We start from the raw sequence: 27,378 nt of genomic DNA, 5'->3' as shown, positions 1-27,378 counted from the left end.
TATTTTTGGTGGTAAATAATGTGACATTGGACAAATTCCCGCGACACACCTTATGACTTCCCACGGCACACTCATGTGCTACGGCACACTGGTTGGGAATCACTGCCTTAGGGTATGACGTAGTACTATATTTTGGCAAGGAAAACATTCGTAACTACCATACAAATATAAATAAGGTGATATCAGAACCAAATACCAATAATACTCTGTTTCATGGCAATTCCTGCATTTCACGTTTAAAAACATTGTTTGCCACTTTAGCGGTTCATACCACAAAGTGAATAAATAGCAATTCGATCAGGAGCTGCGCTTGATAAAAAGTTAACCCCTATCATTATAGGTGCATGAAAGGGTTAAATAATTTGCATGAAAGGGTTAAATAATTTGCATGAAAGGGTTAAATAATTTGAAGCCAAGACTGTAATAAATGCTTTTTGGGTTATCTGACTAACACTATAGGCTGAGCATATGTATGGTCCAAATTCATGACCAGTTTATTTCTTACCAGCTGAGTGTTGTTCGATACAAGGTTCCAGATGATGGTGTTTGTGCTCAGGTCGGTCCCAGGCACCGTGTTGTATGAAGCCTGAAGGATCACCATCTGACCCTTCAGCACATCCAAATGGGTTTGGGGCATCAGGATCTTTGCCCAAATGCCTGCATGCACAGGGATGGAAAAAGAGACAAATGAGTGAAGAGAAGTCCTCTCTTCATTAGCCTTCACTCATACTGACTGACTCTATATTCCTCTTTTCCCCCATGAGAATACATTTACATAAAAAAGCTAAATAAAATATTACATTGACACACTGACAAATATGAGTTGCAATCATTGACCTTCGTTTGGCAGAGTATTTATGAGCATAGGATTCATTCATTCATTTTCCGAACCACTTCATCCTCACCAGGGTCACGGGGGGTGCTGGAGCCTATCCCAGCTTTTCTAGGGGCAGTAGGCGGGGGACACCCTCAATAGGTTGCCAGCCAATCGCAGGGCAACACAGAGACGGACAACCATCCACGCCCACACTCACACCTAGGGGACAATTTAGAGTGTTCAATCAGCCTGCCAGGCATGTTTTTGGAATGTGGGAGGAAATCGGAGTACCCGGAGAAAACCCACGCAGGCCCGGGGAGAACATGCGAACTCCACACAGGGAGGCCAGAGCTGGATGTACCTCTGCATTGTGAAGTAAACATACTAACCACTGGACTACCGGGCCGCCTGAGCACAGGATACCACATGAAATACGATGAAGAAAACAATCCATCAATCCGTTTTTAATACCGCTTGTGCTCATTGGGGTTGCGAGTCATTGGAGGCTGTCTGAGATGATACCCTGGATTGGTCTCCAGTCATTTGCTAGGCACATGTAAACAATCAAGCATCCACACAGACATACTGGACACACTTAAGAACAGTTTTTGGTCTTTAATTAACCTGAGGGAATTGGGAGCCTGAGAGGACACAGGGGTACCCCCAGAAAAACTGTGACAAGGTCATTTGACCCATTTCACGCGTTCATGTACTACATTGTACTGTGAAGCGGTGGCCAGAGAGGGGCAGCAGAGCGCTTCAATACAGTTGGTCCTCACTCAACTGATAACTGTAATCAAAGAAATATGAAATGCACATCACATTTTTGATAGGAACTGCATTTGCTACCTGTGCAGCAGCACGTACCTTAACCCTTTCAGGGACAGCGGATACTGCAGTGGACAGTTGATCATGTTATCATCATGTTACAGGGTGCGTAACAGGGTTCATGAAGATTTTGGCGTCTGTCCCTAACTTTTCAGGGATTTTGATTGTGGTTGGTTCTTTGCTAATTGAAAATATATACTTCTGATCACTGCTATATAAATCTATTTTAGCAGTGACAAAAACAAAATACAATTCACAGGAATGGTTTGGAGAGCATACAAGACAGCCAATAGTACTAATGGTATGACGGCATGAGTGTCCATAGGTGGGAGTTGTCATGCATTTATCATTATGACTGACAAGTTGTGGTTACTTATGCAATAGATGGGAGTCTTGCTAATTAATGACATCAACCATCCTACACTGCTCTGCAAAAAAAAAATAGTAAAACTTCATCATCTTCATGAACGAACATGCACCATGCATACATTATTAGCCTGTATCAATGCAAAGAGGCAAAAGTGCAGACGTTTTTTGATGCTAGAAAATGTTGCAATCCTCTGTAATTGCGAAACCAAATTGAAAAGTGTCTTATTTTGTAGTAAAAGCCTCACGAGTAGCTCAACAAAAATCATGCTTCTGTGACAAGCTCAAGTCATCAGTAACTTGAACAGTTGCAACTGATGTTGAAGCCGCCATCTCATACGATGATCAAACCCATTTTGTTGTGATTGTTACGATCGAAATTGTTCTGTGTCATGAAGGTAAAATTGCGTGTAATCGATAGGCCAGTCAGTTTCTGCCTTTTATGGCTTGATGATGGCCAATTGAATACAACTGCATCAATGCCCCATGGAAAGAAATCTGAAGTGAGTCGGTGTAGCTATCAGTTTCCTTGCCACTCTGGAGATAAATGAAGCAGATCGGTGTCAGCTTAGAGTGAATATGTAGCCTAACTCCAGAGAGTATTGCATTAATTAAGTGCTATGCTGCTTTCGACAATATAGAGCAGGAATGTCAAACTGTGTGTGTCGTAGGCCATATTTCATTTACTGTTTCCTTTGGAGGGCCGTTATGACTGAAACCATATAAAGAAGTCAAGAATAATGGTCTACTCTACTTTTTGTTTAAATTACTGTCATGACGGGTTTGGTTACAAGAAAATGCCTAAAATATTTTTATTTTAGGCATTTAGATGGGTAATTTACAATTTGGTACAGATTTTAGCTAGCATCATGAAAGTTGAAATATTTGATTTGCTTTTGCGGGCCACATAAAATGGTGTCAGGCCGGATCTGGCCCCCCCGGGCCTTGAGTTTGACACCACTGATATAAAGCACGCAGAACGAAAGTTTTTTTCAGAAGGGGTAATGTAGTGGTTAGCCGCTTCACAATGAGGGGATCCAGGGTTGAATCTCTGTGGAGTATGCATGCTCCCTCCATTCTTTCCTTCCGCCACAAACCAAAACATGTATTTCAATTTAAGGAACTCTTCATATTGATTATCCTTATTGGTGACTGGCGACACGTCCAAGGTGTAACCCTCCTTTCCACCAAATTTAGCTGGGATCGGTTTGAGTTACCTGACAGTAATATTGACAAATGGCACTGAAAAATGGATGGCCTGGCTCGATGTCTTGCCGGGAATTATGCGCAAACAGAACAGAGGCTGGAAAAGAGGGATGCATGTGTTGACTGTGTGTGTTTAGACTCTTGGAAGAATTGCTTCCGGAATAATGACCTTGGTGATGAATGACACAGAGAAAGTTTGATCTTTAAACTAGTGGACATGTAAAGCTGACAAAAAGAGGCTTAATCATAAATAGCATGAGTGGCAGTGGACGGGTTATCAAAACGACTGCAGTGAGATTGAAAATGACTTCCCAGGGGGGCTACTATACATCGCCACAAGTGAGAGTGGATACATGAAGGATTCAGTGACATGAATGATAACCTCCGACTTTCAACCATTACACCACAAGATGTAGTGAATGAATGTAAAGAGAACAGTATTAACCCTTTCAGGGACTGCGGATCCTACAGTGGACAGATTATCATGTTATCAGGTTACAGAGTGCATGAAAGGGTTAAAGACCACGTAAAGCATAAATGTATCTTGCAAATTTGACACACCACAGTGAAGAGTTGTGTTAGCAACCCCGTTAAATTTTAATGACTAAAAAATTACCACCAAGAATATAATATGAGGCTTTAAACTGGGAAGAAATGAAGCCATTGTTACTGTCAAACGTTGTGGACATGTCCTTTCAATATTCTTAAAAAGTTCAAATGTCAAATACCACTACAGTAAGCAGCAGTGCACATCCGCTTCACAATGCAGAGGTGCAGGTTTTGATTCCAGCTACGGCCTTCCTCTGTTGACTTTGCATGTTCTCCTCGTGCCTGTGTGGGTTTTCTCCGGGTACTCCGGTTTCCTCCTACATTCCAAAAACATGCATGGGAGGCTGATTGAGTACTCTAAATTGTCCCTACGTGTGAGTGTGGGCGTGGATGGTTGTTCGTCTCTGTGTGCCCTGCGATTGGCTGGCAACCGATTCAGGGTGTCCCCCGCCTACTGCCCCTAGACAAGCTGGGATAGGCTCCAGCACCTCGCTGCAGGACAGAGATACTTTTAATTTACTGTATTTTCCACACTATAAGGTGCTTCTGAGCCATGCATATTTTTGGAATGTGGGAGGAAACCGGCGTACCCGGAGAAAACCCACACAGGCATTGGGATAACATGCAAACTCCACACAGGAAGGTCGGAACTGGAATCAAACCCTGCATCTCTGCACTGTAAGGCCGGTGTACGAACTAGTCGACCACCATGCCACCCTGTGCACATCAACGTGCAATTTCATTTTAATGGCAGGAATTACCAAGTATGTGTCCAAGATGGGATGATTTTTAGGATTAAATTAAGGAGGTTGATATAATCAGAGAAAAATACGGCATCTTATCTCAGCAGTTAAGTTAAAAAAAAAAAGTGAAATATGAATGAATTCGTCAAGTAATTGCTGTCCTCGTAAAGATAATGTGAGGTGCTAGAACGGCGTCACTGATGAAGGCAAGCTCTTAAAATCCAAGCTTAATCGGATTTCTTTAAGGTGAGATGTACGTATACACACTAATCCAGAACATCTCAAACATGGTTAATGGATGACATATCCGGCGAGTATGCTTGGCGTGAAAGAAGTGGGATGTTTTCAGTTTCCAGGAATTGTGTACAGATATCCTTGCATCATTACTTCGCTGTAACATGAGGTGATGACTTATGGATGACTGGCACAACATTGGGCCTCATGATGTCATTTATTTCAAGGGATATTAACAATTTATATTTCGATCACACAAAATACGACACATCATACAATATAATTAAAATGATGTTTTTGTCAAAATGTCCAAGCATTTCGAGCTACGAGTTTTTGGCAACTCAAAAATGTGTTGGGTTTTTTTGTCCCCCTGAACGCATTCTAGAGTGACTTTTAAAGTGAAATTGTACTAAACTCTTGTTAGAACATCTGGTTCGAGAATCTGTTGGACACAAACATTGGTGCCATCTGAAAAGAATACATAAAAAGTAAATAGCAAGCACTGACATAGACATGAGCGACGAACTGTTTTTGGTGTAATGCAATAAATTATAACTGACAATGGTTGTTTCGCAGCGGGAGGTAGAGTACTGAATCATAAAAGAGTCATGAGCTCAAATTAAATCACTTCTTTGAACATTCAGGAAATATACAATGCGTTTTAAAACTTGCCTTGAAACACCACTAGTCTAATTTTTCATGTTTTATATAAATTGCGTTGCTGCCTGAGCCATCACCTTTTTGTGGTGAAGGGTTTTCTGTGTCTCAGTGATCTGAGGAGCTCAGTTGTCTGGGGCTTGTATACTGCATACCAAACATGTGCAGGATTAACACAAATACATTCTGTTTACTTACATGTCTGTCAATTCATGTTTGCAATATTGTCTAAACCCCCTTGGTGGAAAAAAATAAGACAACAGATGCGAGTCTCAAATGAACGACTGCAATGGTCGGTAAATTGAATGTACTTTGTGTTGGTAATGAGGACAGTCCAGTTGTTGGGAAAGGACACGAAGCGGCACATCAATGCTGAGAATGGGATTAAACTGTCATCGCATTCCTCAGTTGAGAGAATTGGCGTCAGAGTCAAGTGTGTATTGTACACATGAGTTGCCCTGTGCTCTTTTGTGCAGCAATGGAGGCACAACATCAAGTGTTATTTCTCTTGATGAAAGTCTTTCCTGGGTGTGCACATGTGTTAATGCGCAAAGCTCATGATTACAAGAACCACTTCCGATTGAGTTTGTTTACATTTTAGAGACCTTACTGATAAGGCATTATTTGAAGGGGTTTGATGGTACCAATTTCTGGTAAATTTTTCTGGGTGGAGTGGGTTAGACATTTCCTCTTCAGAGTGTTATCAACCACTTTGTAGTCAAGAGTTGAACAGTGATTCGCCTTATATGATAGACAAGGTTCCATGAGGACCCATCAAAAAGCAACATTTGTATTTCTCAACTCAGTAAAATGCAATGTATCTAAAGTTCATGACCACCAAAGACATAATAGTCGGTCAGGGTAAACCTGCATGCACACAGACCACATAGTTAAATGACAGTCTGATGATAATAAGTCAGAAAAAAAGACTTAAAATGGCTTTAAAACATAATAAAGATTTAAAATAGTATAATAATATATATAATGCACAAGTGTATACCGCTTACACTCAATTAGGGTCATGAGTGAGCCTATTCCAGCTTACTTTGGGCAAGAAGTGTGTTACACCCTGGACTTTGTCAGCAGCCAAGCACAAGGCACATATAGAGAAAAAAAAATCGTACTTATGTTCATACCTATCGAAAATAAAGTCTGCAGTCAACCTAACATGCTTTTGGAACATAGCGAAAACAGTGACAGTTGTCCAGATGGTTCCGTTGCAACACTTGCAATTGCTGCAATCAGTATAGAACCACCCGATTCCCCTTGCACATGCTTATTTTAATGTGAAAAAAAGCACTGGAGTGTCAAAGTAACCTGAAAAAAATGTGAGGGGAAAACAATTTTGAGCTAAGAATTTTTTTTTGTTGCTCATATTTTTTTTATTAGTCTGCTCTGTCATCAAACTCATCAAAATCATTGAGCTGTGTGTTCATTGGCACGGTGATCGACTGGCTAGCACATCGGCCTCAGAGTGCAGAGGTGCAGGTTTCGATTGTGGCTCTGGCCTTCCTGTGTGTAGTTTGCATGTTCTCCCCGTGTGCTGCGTGGGTTTACTCCAGGTACTCCGGTTTCCTCCCATGTTCCAAAAACATGCATGGCAGGTTAAGTGAGCACTCTAAATTGTCCCTAGGTGTGAAGATAAGCGCGAATGGTTGTATGCCTATGTCGGCCCTGCAATTGGGTGTACCGAAGTCAGCTGAGATAGGCTCCAGCACGCCCATGACCCTTTTGAGGATAAGCAGATTCGAAAATGGAGGGATTGATGTTTCTGACATAATTTGTGGAAATGTTTTCACAAGTTTCTTGAAGCCAAGCTCGCTCATGACTAATGCAATCAAGGACAGTTTTAACAGACTTGACTGGGGTAGTTGAAATATTTATAAAACTATAAACATTTGACTTGTGTCATGATATTTGAGGAAGATGAGTTTACATCTGCACTAGTAGCTGATCAAATAACCAAGCCTGTGCTCCAAGCCTCTGTCCTAGCTCCCAACCGAGCTTCTATTCTACTGTGCTTCTACTCATTCAAATTACAAAACTAGTATGAACTATAGTGCTGTTAGCCCTGACTTGAAGCTGCTTAGTTCTTTTTTTTTTCAAATGCATCTTTAACAACACATTTAAACACAGTCAGAACAAAGGTATTTCATCATAAGGCACCACTTGAGGGTGTTGAGCAATCCCGTCCCAATTGTATTTTACATCATGCGAAGGAGCTGGCAATGATGCAGCTTTTAGAACTAATGTAACACGTTGAGTATTTTAATTAAACTCGGGCCATTTTCTAGATCTTCCCACTCAAGCCCCTTGGAGCTAAAAGGAGCTCGGTCCCTTGTTCGTGACCTAACTTTTCCAAACAATCACACTGCTGTTCCCTCACATCCAGCGGCATGATGCAAAATGTATCTCATTATAGTGACTGTGATCACTACAGATGATTTTCAAAATTGTATTATTCTTTTGTTGGGCATCACGACCAATGCGAGGACTGCACGATCACACAAACGCACTCACGCACACAAACCCGATTGCATGGCCGGAAACCACGGCAGAACTCATCATCTGATAACCATGTGAGTGTATTCCTGCGATTGACATTAAAGTGGAGGCAGAGCAGCAGTCCACTGAGAGAGGGAGAGAAAACTAAGATAGTGGGGGGTTAAGTGGCGCAGGTGTGGGGAAAAAATTAGAGTGTGTGTGCGCATGTGTGTGTGTGGGTGTGTGTGTGTGTGTGTGTGCGCGCGCGTGCTTGTGGTTTTGGATGCAGATAAGTGTTTGATAATGTGTTTATGTTTATGCATAAGCTTTTCCTGGTTTTACCTGGTGATACATATCACTGGTGGAATGTTTAAACATCCCGCTCCCCTCGCTGGATTTGGAGATTGGGATTTATGCCGCACGATCGACATCCACTCTGCACACTGACTCTAAATGCAAAGTAAAATATAGATTTTTACTGTCCTTTTGTCCTTGTACATAGTGTGATAGTATCTGCAGTTTATCTTGATTCTATACACACAAATTTGCAAACATGACTTAAAGTTTGGATGAGTAATGTACATCTAATGCGGTAAGACATGTATTTGGAAAGAAGATGTCTTTACAATGTAAACAGTTGTGGTTCGCGCAGGTTCATTCAGAGAACATGAACATGAGAATTGTATATTTTATTCAATCAAAAGTATTCTAAATGATATCCATCCTTCTATTATCTGAAATGCTGATCCTCACGACCATTGCGAGCATGCTGGAGCCTGTCCAATTGACACTTATTTATAATAATTGTTTATTTTTAAATTAATACAAATAATCATGAATTGTAGTTGTTTTGGTATGAAATATTATTCAGCAGTTTATATATAGATGTTCTAAGGCACATGTGTCAACTCGAGGGCCATATTCGGCCCGCCACAACATTTTATGTGGCCTGTGAAGCCAAATCATGTGTGTCAACTTCCATGTCCCTTGCTAAAATCTGTACTGAAATTTCAAATTGTCATGTATAATAAATAAGGTTGAGATTTTGCAATGATGTTGTTACTCAATTTATACTCACTTGAACAATAATTTAACAGACAACAAATAGTTGCCTTGACTGATTTCAAAACTAGCAAGCCATCAATTTCTTGTGCACAAGTACTGGTAATAATATGATAAACATTTTCATATTGTAAAAATGTATTTCATTTCACTGTCGTAAAGACGTAACTCTGAAGTGGCCCGCAACAAAAATGTGTTTGACATCCCTGTTCTAAGGTTTTGCCATCGCTTTTATACCAGTATCAAGGTACATTCTTCAGGTATGTTGTTGAAAGCAAAATTTTGATCGTGTGACGACAGCACTGCACACACTGTGTACATAACAAAGCGGGCAATAACACCTCATTCCTGGCAAAGCTGCCATCTGGAACATTAAGTGATAAATATGCAACCTTGGTCTGACCTGTCTGTAGCTTGCACTGCTCCATGGGTTAATCTGAACCATTCTGAAAAAGGCACAACCAGGCGGCATGCACAGCATTTATTTGAAATCATATCATTTCTGTCATCCTTACACGTACAGACTCACGTGATAAAATCTACATATACATGTGAGTTTGTGTATGTCTGGGTGAGAGACGGAGTGGTTGTGTGCTCAATGTGTATCGCGATGAAGATGCAAGTCGCTGTGGAAAGTAACTAACCAGCCCTTTCTCACACCGATCTTCGGCCTAAGGAATGCTAAGATCTTCTGTGTTTTGCTTGAGGCTTTTTCAGAAGTGCGAGTCTCAGGAGGAGTATGGGATTAGAGCAGCAGAGTTGTTTGCTGGACAGCCAATCTGCCACCTGAGCCATGTAATCCCTATGGCACTACTGCCATGTAAACAGTGTGATGAGTGAGATATATGATTCTCTTTATCGCATTATAATACTATATATTCAAAATTGGCCTCAGAAAAAATACAAGCACATTTCAAGTAAGAACTATTTTTGTTTACTTTTAAGTGACACCTCAGCAGTAGTATTGACGCAATGCAATTCACTACATCTTTATTTATGCAGCATTTTTACAACAGCTGCAGATGTAACAAACCACACAGTTAACATGAAATAAAAAACACGCTCATGTATTAAATACAACACAAAAAAAAACAGTTCCCCCGGGCTGTCGGGCGGCGACATAGTACCAACATTCCCCCCATCAAAATCAGTGCTCGTATACGCGTGAAAAGCTTTCGCAAACAGCTGCCAACTACAGCGCCATCTTGACGTGTGACACATACGTCTCGACGTTAACATCTCGAAATTCACGTTTCATGTTGCCTCAAAATCCACGCGATCCGGAGGGAACATTCATTTGCTCTTCAGTTGTGAAGCTGTGTTGTACTGAGCTCTCACTTAGGATATAATAAAGTCACTTTCTCACAGAAAATGACACGATGGGTTTCAGCTGGCTTCTGGAAGAATAGAAATGTACTGTTCCTTGTCTATTCATTTTCTTTTCGAAGTCGACTTTACAAACTTCAGAACGGCAGAAGTGTCTTCAACCTCGCAAACTCTTACTGTAAATAAACAATTTGACTTGCTCATTATGGCCAGGTGATCACAATAAGGGGCTTCTGTAATACTGACTCTACAATGTCTGTCACAGTGGTGCATGAGAGGAAAAAAATCCACCCATGACGATTCATAGTCTGACATTTTAAGATAGTCCTTGAATAGAAATTAAGGCCTATTTAGAAAAAAAACTGCCTGGAATGGACTGGCCAGTCATAAACTATCCTGAATTTCCAAATTACAACTCCACCCTTGATCTTTACTACTGATCAATAATCACATGGGTCAGTTATTTTTTTCAACAATCTGAGATCTTGAAAATTACTTCCTTTCGTTGAGCAAGTCATTGAACAAAATGTTGTTTTGAGGTTTCCTAAAAGGTGTTGGGGTTTTTTTGGTGATTGAAAAGATTCCACCCAACACCACCAATATGTGCGCTTGATCTAGAATGCCATCATATGCCAGCTAAAGGCTTGCGTTCACTCGAGAGGTTCCAAGTATTTTATTTGTAATAGTACCAGTAACCATTGGGTGTTTCTATTAACAATACACTTTTTTCAAACAAATGTAATACCAGAATTAAACTTACTTGGGGAACAGTAAGCAGCAGTAAGGAACACATACTAATGATACAGGAGAAGACCTACGGTTTGTTCTATGAGGGGAGATGAAAGCACCTCATTTGGCAATGAAAGAGTCGACCGAGCTATAATGACACGCAGTGACCCTCCCACTGAGCAATGCACATCTTGAATAAGGGCCACCTCTTTTTGCTGAGGACAGCACAGATGCAGGCACAGATGCTGATATTTTGATCGCTGCATCTGTGTTACTGTGACTTGTCTCATTAGCAGGGGTGTAATATAATGTTCATCTATATGAAAACTATACTACGCATCTTCATTCGATATTCATTCAAGTTGAACAATTTCCCAAGAGCAAGATTTTATTTTATTTTTTAAAGATTCAGTGAGTTATTATTTTTTTGAAGCATGGTCACGAGCATGGTCTCAATAGAAATAAATGAAGTGGAGGGGTGGGACGATGGTGGGCAATCCAAACATCGCTTCAAATCCCGACTTCATATAGTGTTATTTCTATTGGCACGCAGCTGTATCTATGGTGGCAGTGCATTCAGTGGTAAGAGGGTTCAAACCAATTTTAATATCACACCGAGACTGCCCATCCATTCATCCATCCATTTTCCGATCCGCTTTATCGTACGAACAAGGGCCGTGGGGGGTGCTGGAGCCCATCCCAGCCGTCTTCGATCAGTATGCGGGGGACATCCTGAACCGGTTGCCAGACAATCTCAATGAGACCATCCAAGGAAATACAAAAAGGAGTTTCTAAATACCAATTTAATCTATTAATGGACAAAAAAAAAAAATCACAAAATACATGTCCCTATGTGAAAAAGTAATTGCTGCTCCTTGTTAAATCACAAAGTAATCATGGTTAAAAACAGTTTTGGGTAATTTCATACGCAACACCCCAGCACCACATTTGTTGAATCAATAAATCATGGAAATAGAATCTGTCAGACAAAGTGATGAAAACGATGATGGTTTGTGCACCGGCATACCCAAGACAGGCGCAACACGCCCCCAAACACACTGGACTTGACTTGCACTGGCACAAAACTAAAGCTACGCCCTTTTTTACCCTCAACCGTCGACCAAAATAGGGCCCGAGGGTTCTACAGAGAGCAAAGCCAAATCATCTTGATTGGAACGAACTGTTTTTAACATACTTTTGGGGCAACTTGAATCTGTTGTGTAGTGATGCCAATTGAAATGTCATGCAACTTAATATAAAAAAAATACAGTAAAAACAAACCCAGTTTGACCATAAATTACTCCAGTGGACACAGTATGATTAATGAGAAATGAGCTTCACAAAAGATACATTGTGTGGGGGCTTTGGACATGATAAAATTAGAAAAATATGAACCAGACCTCCACTACCAGTCAAGCCTTTTGAAACACTTCTTTCTTATATGATCGAATGAGAAAGTGCATCTAAACTTTGGACTGCAGCAGGAGTAACCATAACACACAGTTACTAAAAATGGATTCATGACCAATGTTCAAGATGATTACAGTACGGGGGAATTTTGGGGTATAAACACTAAGTCTGCACTCGTGATTTGATTTATGGAGCAGAACAGTGAAGGTCAACATGAAATGTATGTATCAACACAACAGCTGCCTCAAAGCATTATTGGGAATTACCTATTTTACTTGTTTCCATAATAAATCGCCGGACACTTCGACATGCTCGAATACAGACGCTGAGATTCTATTCAAAGGATCTGCTTTGTCAAAGTAATGGTCATGGGAAATTTTTATTAAGTGAATGTAACTTGAATCAATATTGTCTGCTCTTTTTTGTTTTTAAGAAAAGGGCTTTAAAAAATCCTGTTTTTATCGTCGGCGTGACTTCAGACATTTGACACTTAGCTAGAGTGGAGTGAAAACAGGATGATCTCAACAGCAGGAATAACTGAGAAACTGTTTGCACACTAGACAATCTTGCTTTAGAGCAGTGTTTCTCAGATAGTGGGGCGTACCCCGGGGCGCGGTTGACCTCGGGGAACATGCTTTTTTATTTTTGTTACTGTCGTAAAATAACGTGCAGTTGCACCTCCACTACGTTAGGGGACAGTGGCGCTCTCACTGGCAGAGTTTGCGCAGGGAGCATTCTCAGGGAGGAAATATGACGAGGCGTATGTAGCGCTTGGCTTCAATGTGACTGCGGTGGCAGACGAGGAAAGACCGATGTGCTTACTGTGTCTAAAAATGTTGGTTGCGGACAGCATGAAGCTAAATAAATTAAGGCACCACTTAAAAACATTACACCCCAATCACATTGATAAGCTGCTTGAGTTTCTTTCAGCGAAAATGTGACGAATATTGCCAACAATCATGCCGCTTTGTGACTGCTACTTCAGTAAACTAAAATACAGGTGCCAGCTACACATTGAGCAGGAGCCGAGAGTTGATGTGTTCTGCTTCAAACCTCGCTTAAAAAAGCTGTGCATTGGAAAACTTGCTCATTGTAGCCATTAATCCAGACATCATCTTTGATTAAACAAAAGAAAAAAAAGTACAAATTATTTAATATATTTTTGTTTTGCTCGTTAATTTTTTTAAATATTGTGCTCCTGAGATAATGTTGTTTAGTTTGAATGTATTATTAATTTTACGTAATTTTATTTTTCAGAATTGTATGGTTTGACATGGTCAGTCACAAATATTTGTTAAATTAAGGATTTAATGTAATTTTTGAATTTCAGATGCACTTTAATAAGTCTTTTCTGTTCCAGTTACTAAAGCTATTCTTTATTGTAAGTTGGTCCATAAAGTTGGTCCATATTTCTTTTTTTTCTTCTCTTATACGTTAATAAGGATACAGTGTTATGGAAATGTGTACTTATAACAATTTTACAGACAAATGATAGTATTTATAGTCGTGCGGGGGGTGGGGGGGGGGGGGTTGAGCTGTTTTCCTCTTCCTTGGGGGGGTCATGACAGAAAATAATAGAGAACCACTGCTTTAGAGCAACTCTTTGTTTAAATGTCACAAATATGATCTGAAGCTTTTCATCTGGAGGACAAGGCTGGCACACGCTTTTTAGATGGGATCATTTTGGCAATGATGTCGCATATATGTGAAACATAGAAAAATACCTGTATATTAGCATAACTATATACTTTATACAGTATGTGTCATATACCAATTAGCATTCACATAACCCCAGATGGGAATATATGGGGATAAGCAATCAACAGCACATGAAATCTATCTGGCCAGGAAGAGACAAGCAAAGTTCACTGTCAGAACAGGAAAAAGTTTTGCATGTCATGACAAGCTGCCAAAGGGTCACTTGTGGGGTGGATTATTCAAAGGGACATCCATCACTGATAACAAAAAATATCTCATTCAGAAATTGTTTATGGAGAGCAGATTTGGTCAGTATAAGCTCTCTACTGGCAGAAGGACAGGAAAGGCCTCTTGGTACAAAGCAGCAGCAGAATGAAGGCCTTGATTTAAAGAATCAACATGTAAAATCCAGAGTGGACGATCATTTATTATTACCTACAGCATGAGCATTATTCCTGAAATGCATTTTCAGTTCAATGTGAGAATCTTTAAAAAAAACAACCATTATGCTGCGTGCTGAGCCTTAAGATAAAGAGTGAAATCGACACTATGTTTTAATTTAGAATTGATTTTGAATTTTTGCATCCTTTTCCGCAAATCAATTTCAGACAGGTTTGAGAAGTACTTTTCCAGGTGTGCTTAGTTCAAGGAAAATCAAGAAAGGATTTTTCCACCTTCTCAGTTTTTATGCGTAAGAGAGAAAACAAAGGATTTTTCTGCTGATGAAAAAGGTGTGGCATAATTCAGTGCCTTGGGAAAAGAATGAAACGAATGGTGCTATTATTATATCTACTTGTAGGTAAATGCATCATAAAAAATGCAGCAGTAAAAAGGACATTGATGAACAGGAGGCAAATACTACATGTAATAACATTGGGGCTTCCACTGCTATAGCCATATTTGAATATATTATTTGATTTGGTTACTAATTTAGCTTCTGGTTGTCCTGTCAAGTTACAGTTAACATTGAATTTTGGTCGGTGAATACAAGTTTTAAAATCAATGAGTAGTTGTGTTTCTTAGCCCTTTCAGGGACAGCTACAGTGAACAGTTTACCATGTTATCAGGTTACAGGGTGCATGAAAGGGTAAATCGTGATTTTCCATATGAATCAAAAGAATAAGAGTGACTTATAGAGGACCATAAAGTATATGAGGGTGCTCATAGCTCATAAAATAATAATAATAATAATAATAACAATAATCATATAATTACCGGTATATGGTTCTATGTCGCGTCTACAACATATAGTTATGAGCTAGTGGGGGATCAGGTTCAGCTATTATGAGCGCCTCTGAATACATTGTGGAATGAATCCTCACCCCGGGGAAACAAAGCAGCACAACCAATTCCTGTTATTCAGACTCTCATTATCTTACTGCAGCCTCCATTGCTGGAATAAGGAAGGATATTGCCGCACAAATGACTGTGTGGATTTTAATAGCACAGATGACGATATAGCCTTAATATTTCTATTCTCTGACATTGAAGTAGACCAGGGATCAAGAACCTGTCCCGCATGTTTTACTGGAGACGTTTCTCTCCTCCAACACACTTGACTGTTATGATCCGGATCGTTATCAAGGTTTTGTAGAGTTTGCTGATGATCTTATCATTTGAATCAGGTGTGTTGGTGGAGGTAAACATAAAAAATGCAGGAGAGGGGCCCTCAAGGACCAAGTTGGTAACCCCTGATATATACTATAGTTATCAAGGATTTTGACAACACGCAGTTAGGTCCACAACAAGTACATTTACTCCAGTACAATTCCCTCAACATTCATAACTCATTATACAAAATAACAGTGAAATGGTGCATGTATAATACATAGTGTGTGTGTGTGTGTGTCACATAATGACGGTGAGAGTTTTTTTCCACCCACCCATCTCACCGTAGGGGTTTTGTCCTGAAGTAAATGTAACAAATTACCTTTTTTTCCCCACAATATAAGGCGTGCCTAAAATAATTACATTTTCTCAAAAGCCGATACGCCTTGTATATGGATCAATATTCTGATATCTTGGCCATCTTATTCTACATGTTCGGTAAAGTGCTTTGTTCCAGCTGAATTCTATATAAATAAAGCTGTATTGTATTGTATTCCCTTTAGCATAGTGGATGTAGTTCCCCAACAGTTTAAACATGCTGTGGTCCAACCCTTGATCAAGAAACCTGGTCTTGATCCAGATGAGCTGTCAAGTTACAGACCCATTTCCAAACTGCCTTTCATTTCCAAAATTCTGGAAAAAGTGGTGCACATGCAGTTGAAACTTTTCTTGGATGAACATAACATCTTGGAGGTCTTCCAGTCAGGTTTCAAGACGATGCATAGCACGGAGTCAGCCCTGTTACGCGTTTCTAATGACATCCTCCTGGCAAATGACTCTGGAGACCACGTGTGTCTGGTTTTATTGGACTTAACTGCAGCATTTGATACAGTGGATCACAGTATTCTGCTGACTCGTTTGCAGCACTTGGTGGGCATTGGCGGGAGTGCTCTTGATTGGTTTAGGTCCTATCTAGCTGACAGGACCTTTTGTGTCAGCCTTGGCTGCTCTGAATCACGCACTGCTCCCCTGTCATGTGGTGTTCCACAGGGCTCAATTCTGGGGCCTCAGCTGTTCTCGCTGTATCTGCTCCCATTGGGTTCCATCTTAAGGAAACATGGTATTCCTTTCCACTGCTATGCAGATGACTGCCAGATCTATGTCCCACTGAGCAAGAAAGACACCTTCTCATTAAGGCCACTCCTATCCTGTCTGGAAGAAATCAAAACCTGGATGGCACAAAATTTCTTGAATTTCAACGAAAAGAAGACAGAGGTGATATTGTTTGGCCCCAGTGGACCTTGTACATTCCATCCTGTAGACTTGGGCCCCCTATCTCCTTATCTGAAATCAACGGTCTCAAACTTGGGACTTAAACTGGACAGTGATTTCAAACTCGATCGGGAAATTGGTGCCGTTGTTAAATCCAGCTTCTTTCACCTTAGACAGCTGGCCAAAATAAAACCTTTCCTCTCACATGAACACTTTGAGACAGTAATTCATGCCTTTGTCACATCCCGGCTCGATTACTGCAACGCCCTGTACTTTGGAGTCAGCCAGTCTTCCATCAAGCGCCTTCAGCTGGTACAGAATGCCGCTGCTCGCCTCTTGACTGGTACTCGTAAGAGGGAGCATATAACTCCTACTTTAGCATCCCTTCACTGGCTCCCCATTCATTTTAGAATTATTTTTAAGATCCTCCTCTTTGTTTTCAAATCTCTGAATAATCTCGCGCCACCTTACCTCTCTGAGCTCATACGCCCCTACACCCCTGCCCGGCGCCTCAGGTCTGTGGACCAGTCTTTGCTAGACGTACCAAGAACTAAACTGAGGCTCAGAGGGGATCGAGCCTTTTCTGTTGCTGGTCCATCTCTCTGGAATGACCTCCCACTGAACATTCGGCAAGCCTCCTCGCTGCCCATCTTTAAAGCCCTCCTCAAAACTCACCTGTATTCTTTGGCGTTTGACTCAGCATGACTTAGATTTGCTCTTGATTTTACTGCTTGGTGCTTTCTACCGCCTTATTACTTATTACTTATTACTGATTTGTCTTACTGTTTATTGTATATGTTAAATCGCTCCATGTACAGCACTTTGTATGCAGCGATGGCTGTTTGAAAGTGCTCTATAAATACTGTTGACTTGACTTGACTTGACTTGACAAAGACAGCCATTATTGTAGCTTCTATTTAATACGCCTTAAAATGCGGTGTGTCCTACATATGAAAACCGGTTTGAAATAGGCCATTCATTGAAGGTGCACATTATACTCCGAAGCACCTTATAGTGTAGAAAATACAGTAAATTAAAAGTATCTCTGTCCTGCAGGGGGGTGCTGGAGCCTATCCCAGCTTGTCTAGGGGCAGTAGGCGGGGGACACCCCGAATCGGTTGCCAGCCAATTGCAGGGCACACAGAGACAAACAACCATCCACGCTCACACTCACACCTAGGGACAATTTAGAGTGTTCAATCAGCCTGCCACGCATGTTTTTGGAATGTGGGAGGAAACCGGAGTACCCGGAGAAAAACCCACGCAGGCCCGGGGAGAACATGCAAACTGCACACATGGAAGCCGGAGCTGGAATTAAACCGTGTACCTCTGCACTGCGAAGTCGACGTGCTAACCACTGGACTACTGGGCCACATAATAATAACAATAATCATAATAGTATTATAAAAAAGAGTTGTGAGCAGCTATAAAGGGCCACCTTGGAGTATTGGCACGCTGGGATACTGGCATATATGAACTGCAATTTTTGGTACCGAAAAAACATACAATTAAAAAACTACTGGCAGCTGAAAAAAATATAAGCTCTATAGAAGGTCTAAGATGAAGCAAAATGCGAAAGGGCGTTAAAAATGGTGGATTTGGTTCAGAGTTTCCTGTTTTACTCTAAAATAAACAAATACTCTATTGACATTTTAATCATTTGCAACCGAATATCAAGTCCTTTTTTTCAGTGTATAAAGACATCCAGTTGGAAAATTGGTACAAATCACAAATTATGCCTCGAAATTTACCTCTGAATGGTGAACAATGGCTGTCATGTGACAACTGTTACATTCAAGGATCACATAGACACTACAGCGTTTGTAAGATTATAGTTGCTACAAGAGATTCTGTATCAGTCTGGAGTGCTGAGCAAATACCTTTGAATTTTTTGATGGGATGATGCAATTTTATTGTTCATAGTCACAGTATCTGTCAGAAAAATTGCAATTCAATCTTCTCCTGAAATCGTTCAGCCCGACTGCATTGATGCAGTGATGTGATTGGGCAGAGGAAATAGGGTCAGGGGTATTTCCCCAGATGCTTCCTGGAAAGGATATTTATATATTCTTGTACGGCTTGTGCGGGGAACATATGTCTATATGAACCATTCAGAATCCCACCAGTTGGCAATGAGTACTCGGATGACTTGTTTGCCAGGCACAAGTGATTGAACCAGGAGAAAACACACACACAAAATGGGGAGAACATGCAACCTCCACATGGCAGGTCAAGATTCATCAAAGATCAGTAACCTCGAAGTGTTCAGTGAGGGCTGACTCAGTCATCAAGATATGAGTAGTAAAGCAGTCGAAATGGTGCACTGTATTAAATGTTGAATGCAGCAATGTTCTTATGCAATTAAAGTAAAAGCATTGAGGTGATTTACTTATTAAATAATAATCCTCAAGACTGGTTTTATGAAGCTCAGGGAAAAACTAAATTTTATAGTAAAACAACCCTGTCATTTTTTTTGGGCGGGGGGGGGGGGCTGGTTTCATTTGCAGTGGGTTTCAAACTTCTTGAGGACAGCACTAGCTTGCCAAACTTGAAGGTGAAATGTTTCGAACCCAATTATCATGATAAACACAAACTTTGACACAAAAACAGCAATCTGTGTTTTGCATATTACTAACAAATCTCGGAGGCAGACACAGCAATAAATAACTGGAGAGGAGAAAATTCTAACTGATACTGTATATTTACTATACAGTATATGGGTATTTTTCTTTTTTATGTCTGTATTGTTTTAAGTGTTCAGAGAATCGTGCACAACAAGCTTACTTTATGTGATTACTCTACATAATACGAGAGAGTGTTGGCACGGCAGCTTTAGCTCTCATCTCTGCTTGCACTCAGACTTGATTGGGTCGGATGGCGAAGCTGCGAAGACTTTGGTATAAGCCTCGACACTACTAATCCTATCAGCATTCGATGGCAGTGCTCAAGGTATGGCTCCCCAAGGAAACAATCACATCTGCTGTTGGGGTTGAGAGATGGTACAACCAGAAGGACCGGGAGTCACGTCCCGCAACATGGAAGAACAACTTGACTTTCTCACACAAGTGATGTAAATTCACTTCCAGCAGTAAAAGTAACTTATTAATGGAAAATGGAAATCCCAAACTAAAAATGAGAAAATCCAAGAAATGAAAAACAGTACTTGCAAATATAGTCGAGATATATTAACCCTTTCAGGGACAGCGGTTACTATAGTGGACACCTTATCAGGTTATCAGGTTACAGGGTGCATGAAAGAGTGAAAGCGAACAGGGGCATTATGTTTGGTTTGCGTAGACATAAGGCCCTATTTCCATGCCCAGCCCAAGTCTAGCGCAAATTGGAGTCTAAAGGGGTGTTCACACGGCAAGATTTGGTCCACCTCAGGGAGGTGATTTAAAAATTTGCTCTGGAGCAGATGCTCGTTTGCGAAGCAGCACCGATGTAAATTTTCACGTGTGAACGCAACTGGGTTAAAGTTGCTCCAGAGCAAATGCTTGTGAAGAGTACGTACGGCGAGAATGCGTTGCTTTCGTGCTCTGTCAGACTTTCGTCATGTGTTTGTTTAATAACGACACAAGACTTGGCGGGTAACATTTTTCCTTTTGTAGGAGACTGGACTGTCTCAGAGTTGTTTGTGTAGTTTGTTCCTTTGTTGTGTGTTCACAACCCCCCCGCCCTCCATATAATTTATTTTGTGATTTCCTCTCTTGATCTTCTGTTTGGCGCATTACGTGTTTGCTTTTCTGAGTGTCATTGAAGTCATCGTTGATTTGTGTTTTCGGGGGCGGTCACTCTAGACCAGAAGGCACGGAGACCGAGAAGGAGAAGGACGTGCCTGTCCAATAGTCGCTTGGGTTCTGTATACGTTTTAAAAAGAACTAACACGACAGCTCATTTGTTCTGTCGTTTTGCTCCGCTGCAGAAGCTGCCGTGTGAACGCAAGTGGGCCTGCACCGACGCTGTGCCGGTGCTTAGCGGCTTTGTACGTGTGAACGCTCCACACAATTTGCTGCGGTGGAAAATATATAGCAACAAAATACATCGGTGCAGCGCCGGAGCAAATGTGTGCCGTGTGAACACCTCTAAACTGAGTGCATGTGTGGAGGTTACTTTCTTTTGGTATTTTTGTAGATGGGTGCAGTTCAAAAGGGGTGTTTGTGCCATTGTGGGACTGAACACAGCTGACTTGAATCCCGGCCAGACTTGAATCATCATCTATGATTAAAAAATAAATTAAAAAAAGGACAAATTCTTTTATACTGGTTAAAGGTTTTTTTTATATTGTTCCTGAGATAACGTTGGTGATTAGTTTGAATGCATTATTAGCTATTGATTTTATCTAATTTTATTTTTCACTATCGTATGGTTTTACATGGTCAGTCAAAAAATATTTGTCAAAGTAAGTATTTAATATTATTTTTGAATTTCAGATGCACTTTAAGTCTTTTCTGTGTCAGTTACTTAAGCTATTCTTTGTTGTAAGTTGGTCCATAAAGTTGGTCGATATTTTTTTTATTCTCTTATACATCAAGAAGGATACAGTGTTATGCAAAGATGTTTTCCTCTTCTTTGGGGGGGCATGACAGAAGATAATCGAGAACCACTGATTTTAACACAGGAGATGAGCGCAGTTCACATGGCGGAAGAATAACGGACTCACTTGAGTCTGTGCAGGAGATTGGATGCAGGAAACTGTTTATGAGGAACTGAAAGAAAATCTCCAGTGGTGAATGATGTGAAAGTTGGCCGCTGTGTAGAGGGCACTTGGGGACCACCTTCCACACACCTCTTGATCGTGTGGCTGTATGACAACCCCACTGATTTCAGTAGTCTACTTTCCATCACCATATTGTCAGACAGGCGTCTAAACCCGTATTGTTTTGTGTTTTTTGTTATTGTAAAGTGTCCTTGGGTGTCTTGAAAGGTGCTTATAAATAAAATATATTATTATTATTATTATATATTAAAAGGGGGTCTGCTGGAGGTCCCAGTCAGGGGCAGCATGGTCTGCCAAATTCTTAGTTAACTAGAGAATAAAGATGTTTTTTATGCCAATCCCACCTGAGCCGAAGAATTGTGCCCATATTGGTAATATTGAATGATGCCTATATAAAAGTTTGGAGGACTTTTACGATTGTCATTGCAAAAATGTTTCCTATCCTTATGTTCATTTGTGTGCCTAAAGAAAATCAAACAAGTCTTGTGTAGTTAGTTTTCAGCTCCTTACCAGTGGACCTGTAACATGGGTGTCTTCCTCCAATCAAGCAATGAGACCATTTGAGACAAACACTTTCGTCAGTGCATACAACAAGTCACACTACATTAGCTTGCTTGTGGTATTGTACCTCAGAGACCTCATAGGTGGTGATTGCTTAAGTTAATGTGGACAAGACTCCCATTTTAATTCATGGCAAATATATTTTATCTATTCATCCATCCATTTTCTGAACTACTTATCCTCACTAGGATGTGTGCTGTGTGCTGGAGTCAATCCTGGGAACTGCTCACTTTTCTGAAATGATGTTCTTCTAAGATTTCTAGTCTAAACCACCAGATTACCCTCACATAGGGCACCCGCAAGCCAACCATGACCACAACACAGTTTGTGATAAATGTTGGAAATGCTATAGAGTCAAGGCAGAAGCAAGCACGGGCAAACACATCCATCCCCTTATTGGATTTGTTATCTCATACAAGAAGGAACCCAATGGATGATTGAAAAGGCCATCATGAAAGAAGTCAACAATTATTTCGTATCCAGGCCTCCCTGTGTTTTATAAATCCAGTCACTATATACTGTTTACCTGAATACCTTGTTTGTTTGTTTATTGAACGTAAAACATATACAGTAATAATTTGACAGAAAATAAGGTACCGGTAGATAAAAAAGTAAAAAGAAAGAAATCAGTCTTCATTCAACACAGTTATTATGTTCAAGGGAGTAGGATGAAGTAAAAAACGTATCTAGTCCGACCCCGTTATGTGTTTATATCTACTAAATCATTTTTATATCAATCAGAAAAGAAAAAGTAAGAAGAAGTCTCCATTAAGGCTCACACTTTACCCTTAACCGTGATATTTTTACAACTTTTGGTTTCTCCCTGTGTTTTCTAAATCCAGTCACTGTATACTGTTTACCTGAATACCTGAATCCCTGTGGACATTTGAACAATGTGGCCACACTCCTGTTACCAAGCTGTATGACCCTGAAGAGGACAAGAAACAGGAGACAAGTTCCAAGTCAACAAGCACCCTCTTTATGAGTTCAGACCCCTCCTTTGTCACATCAGCAAGTATACTGTGGGGATCTAGTTGCAGGAAGGATGGGTGGGGTTCCGGCTATATGCATGCCTCAGTTGACAATCACAAACACTAAATTTGAGTTGAGTTTATGTTCACTTTAACACGCTTCGAGTACCTTCATCTTTCCCTCACCTGCAAAAGGTTACAAAATATTGACCTGTGCTTGCTGAGCAGCTAGGACTAGCCACTTCAAAATGGTCATTACCCATGACCCAATCAACTCTTCCTGGCACTTTTCTCTCTTATGATTAAGTTTGGGATTCAAACATTGCCTTTACATTGAGATGTACACAGAGCGCAATGCATTTATTTTGTGTGAAAACAGTTATTAGGGGGATTGAGTGCCTTTGGTGTTTGCATGGAGGCGAGAGAATCAGCAGGAAGAAGGAATGTTCTGGAAGGCCTTATCTGTGCCCACCAGGCTGCTGTGATGGGAAGTGGAATGTCAGGAGGGAAAGAGGAAGTAGGCTGGGATGTTACATGCATTTGCACACAAAAGCTGGCATGCATGAATAGAGCCATCTGAGCAGGTACACAACAGCACATAGCCTCTTTTCCCTTATCTGAAATATGAGTTGAGTTATAGATCACATCTTCCTCGTGCCTGAGTGATTTTACTTTTCTCTTGTCCCGGTGCCTGTTTTTCATGACATACTTTATTCTTATTCAATTTTGTCTGCATCATCAAGTTCTACACCCAAAAGACGGAATGGGTGGCAATAATGAAATTGCTGCTTTACCCTGCCAAAGGTCTACAGAGAATATCAAACTTGAAAGCTATTTTGTTGAAAGCATCAGCGAGTGCGGTATGCTGATGTACAGTACAGGCCCTCATTTCTACAAAAGTATATCACTCCAATGGAGTACCCAGAGAAAACCCACGCAGGCACGGGGAGAACATGCAAACATTATATATATATATATATATATATATATGTATATATATGATGATGATGAAACATCCAAGCTCCATGAATACATCAAGGAGAAGGCTCCGACGGATGACTTACTCAGAGAATGTCTCAGACAATGGGGAACAGAAGATGAGGCGCTGGAAGAGGGACCATCATGGGAGGACAAGCCCCTACACGGGATGTACCACCGGACCATAACTGAAGTGGCCGATCTCAAGAAGTCCTATCAGTGGCTAGAGAGGGCTGGCCTGAAGGACAGCACAGAGGCACTCATCTTGGCTGCTCAGGAGCAGGCCGTGAGCACCAGAGCCATTGAGGCCCAGATATACCACACCAGACAAGACCCAAGGTGTAGGTTGTGCAAAGAGGCACCTGAGACGATCCAACACATAACTGCAGGGTGTAAGATGCTGGGAGGGAAAGCCTACATGGAACGCCATAACCAGGTGGCTGGCATAGTCTACCGAAACATCTGTGTGGAGTATGGACTGGAAACCCCAAGGTCAACATGGGAAACACCTCCGAAGGTGGTGGAGAATAACAGAGCGAAGATCCCGTGGGACTTCCAAATCCAGAATGACAAGATGGTAATGGCGAACCAACAAGATATCGTGATCATAGATAAAGGGCAGAGGAAAGCCGTTGTAGTGGATGTAGCGGTCCCAAGTGATGGAAACATCAGAAAGAAGGAACACGAGAAACTCGAGAAATACCAAGGGCTCAGAGAGGAGCTGGAGAGAGCCTGGAAGGTAAAGGTGACAGTCGTGCCTGTGGTGGTCGGAGCACTTGGGGCAGTGACCCCCAAACTAGATGAGTGGTTGCAACAGATCCCAGGAACAACATCGGACATCTCAGTCCAGAAATGTGCAGTGCTGTGAACAGCAAGGATACTGCGCAGAACCCTCAAGCTTCCTGGCCTCTGGTAGAGGACCTGAGCTGAATGAGGGACGGACACCACCCGAGGGGGGGGTGAGACGAGGATTTTATATATATATATATATATATATATATATATATATATATATATGGTTTGCCATTACCATCTTGTCAGTCTGTATCTGGAAGTCCCACAGGATCTTCGCTTGGTCATTCACCGCCTTCAGAGGTGTTTCCCATTTTGACCTTGGGGTTTCCAGTCCATACTCCACACAGATGTTTTCGTCTACGAAAACGAAACGAAAACATCTGTGTGGAGTATGGACTGGACTGGAAACCCCAAGGTCAAAATGGGAAACACCTCTGAAGGCGGTGAATGACCAAGCGAAGATCCTGTGGGACTTCCAGATACAGACTGACAAGATGGTAATGGCAAACCAACAGGATATTGTGATCATAGATAAAGGGTTTCCTCCCACATTCCAAAAACATGTATGGCAAGTGAATGGAACCCTGTAAATTGTCCCTTAGTGTGAGTGTGAGTGTGACTTGTATGTCGACTTGTGCCATGCGATTGGCTGGCAACCAGTTCAGGGTGTACCCAGCCAAATGCCAGAAGAGACCTGGAAAAGGCTCCAGCACGCCTGCGACCGTCGTGAGGAGATTAGAAAATGGATGGAAGGATGGATACACACACACACATACACACACACACACACACACACACACACACACACACACACTGCTAAGCATTGCAAAATGGGCAACATGGAACCTCATTTTTGAAAACCGACTTGATTTCATCCAGACAACCACAAAGCGCTTAACATATTTTGAATGACTACACGAAATCCTGTTCTGTGCAAATCTGAGTCATTTAGCTAAAAAGAACACCTTTGTGCTTTCCCAACACGGTGGCATAAAGTCGAAAACCACAACCACATACATCCACCTCGCTGACACCGCAGCGTCTGTTGGCCTTTGTGTCTGTGTGCTGACCTGTCACATGTAGTGTGAAATAATGCATGGACTCCTGAGTAGGGCCACTTTCTCACTCTCATTTTCTTGAGTGGACTAATGGTAAGCGGCAACAAGAACCAGCACAATTTAAAGTCACCAACTGAAAAGAATCTATATTACTTTGGAGACTCTTCCATCTAATGGAATCCAGTGGATCTTCTCAGTCCATTTCAGGGGGGATAAAGTATAAAGTGGAGGCGGCTTTAGCGTCAATAGGTTTAAGGTTTGAGCAGACACCGAAACAGCAATCTGTGAACACATGGCAATATATGCTGACAGGACAGGAACTACAAATGACGCCTGAGCTCCCCTGTGATGAAAATAACAACCGCCATACATAATGCAGGACTCTCTCCTTCCACTGAACTTGGCAATCGGGTCCTTCTAAGACATTACTGTCCCTCCCTCCCCAATAGCGGCTTTACTGTTTGCTTCTTGCCCCTTCAGACTTGTAAGCAGCCAAATAGCAGTGTATATCCCTTGAGAGAGTTGTGTGAACAAACCTATGAGAGCCAATGATGACAGTGATATCCTGTTCTAGTCTCACGAGCGTTCTTTTGCACTTGATCTGCCCTGTGATCCAGAGGGATAGGATAAATTACCCTGTTAAATTGAAGAGGCATTAAACAAACAACTAAGTGATGCAGATGTAGAGATTTAAAATCACAGACAGGAGAGAGAATTAGAAAAGGACCCAAGAAGAATTTTATTTGTCGCACAATAAAATATTGGAGATGATGTGACTATTTGACAAATTTGTGAACATTTGTTTCGGTTAGTTTGCTTTGCTTATCTACATTTACGGCAGAACAAACAACAATACCCCCGCCCCCATTTTCTTGACTTTTATCTTCATAAAGGTATACCGTGTCTTATACGTATGTTAATTGCTTTTTAGTATAAGTACTTGAACTAGCTGAACTTTTTAGTTCAGAAAAGTTGCACTCATAGAGTATAATGAGGTCCAATCCAATAGCTGCATCTACATGTTGTCTTGACAAGGATAGTAATAATTAAGTTTTGACTGACTGCCAGAATAGTAGGTGAGAGGTCACAGGAACCGTTCATCCAGATGTGACACTATCACTTGGCTTTGAGCTCATCATACAATTTTTTATAACGGCAAGATTTTGTTATTATATGTATATTTTCTAATTGCTATCAAAATAGAAATAGGAAAGGACACAGAGTTGGGAGCAGAAAGCAATAGTACACTGATGGAGGTGAAACATCTCAATTTAAATCATAAAAATGTCACAACAGCAGATTGTATCAACAGCAGAATATCTGAGCTTCTCTGCCAAATCCATATGGCTGGGCTCAGGTTTTCTTG

The 27,378-nt window shown here is 41.1% G+C and overlaps 1 protein-coding gene across 1 annotated transcript in view; it reads right to left on the bottom strand.

The window, feature by feature from the left end:
- The window catches only part of esama (endothelial cell adhesion molecule a), a 78,391-nt gene that overhangs the window by 15,047 nt on the left and 35,966 nt on the right, over positions 1-27,378 (bottom strand). The window contains exon 2 of the mRNA XM_052046267.1: positions 506-657. Coding sequence (XP_051902227.1) covers positions 506-657 — 152 coding nt within the window. The remainder of the gene's footprint in view (positions 1-505; positions 658-27,378) is intronic.

This window comes from Hippocampus zosterae, chromosome 16 (assembly GCF_025434085.1).
Source record: "Hippocampus zosterae strain Florida chromosome 16, ASM2543408v3, whole genome shotgun sequence".
NCBI lineage: Eukaryota > Metazoa > Chordata > Actinopteri > Syngnathiformes > Syngnathidae > Hippocampus > Hippocampus zosterae.
The sequence above is the reverse complement of the archived record's forward strand: the minus strand, read 5'-3'. Positions and strand labels throughout refer to the sequence as shown.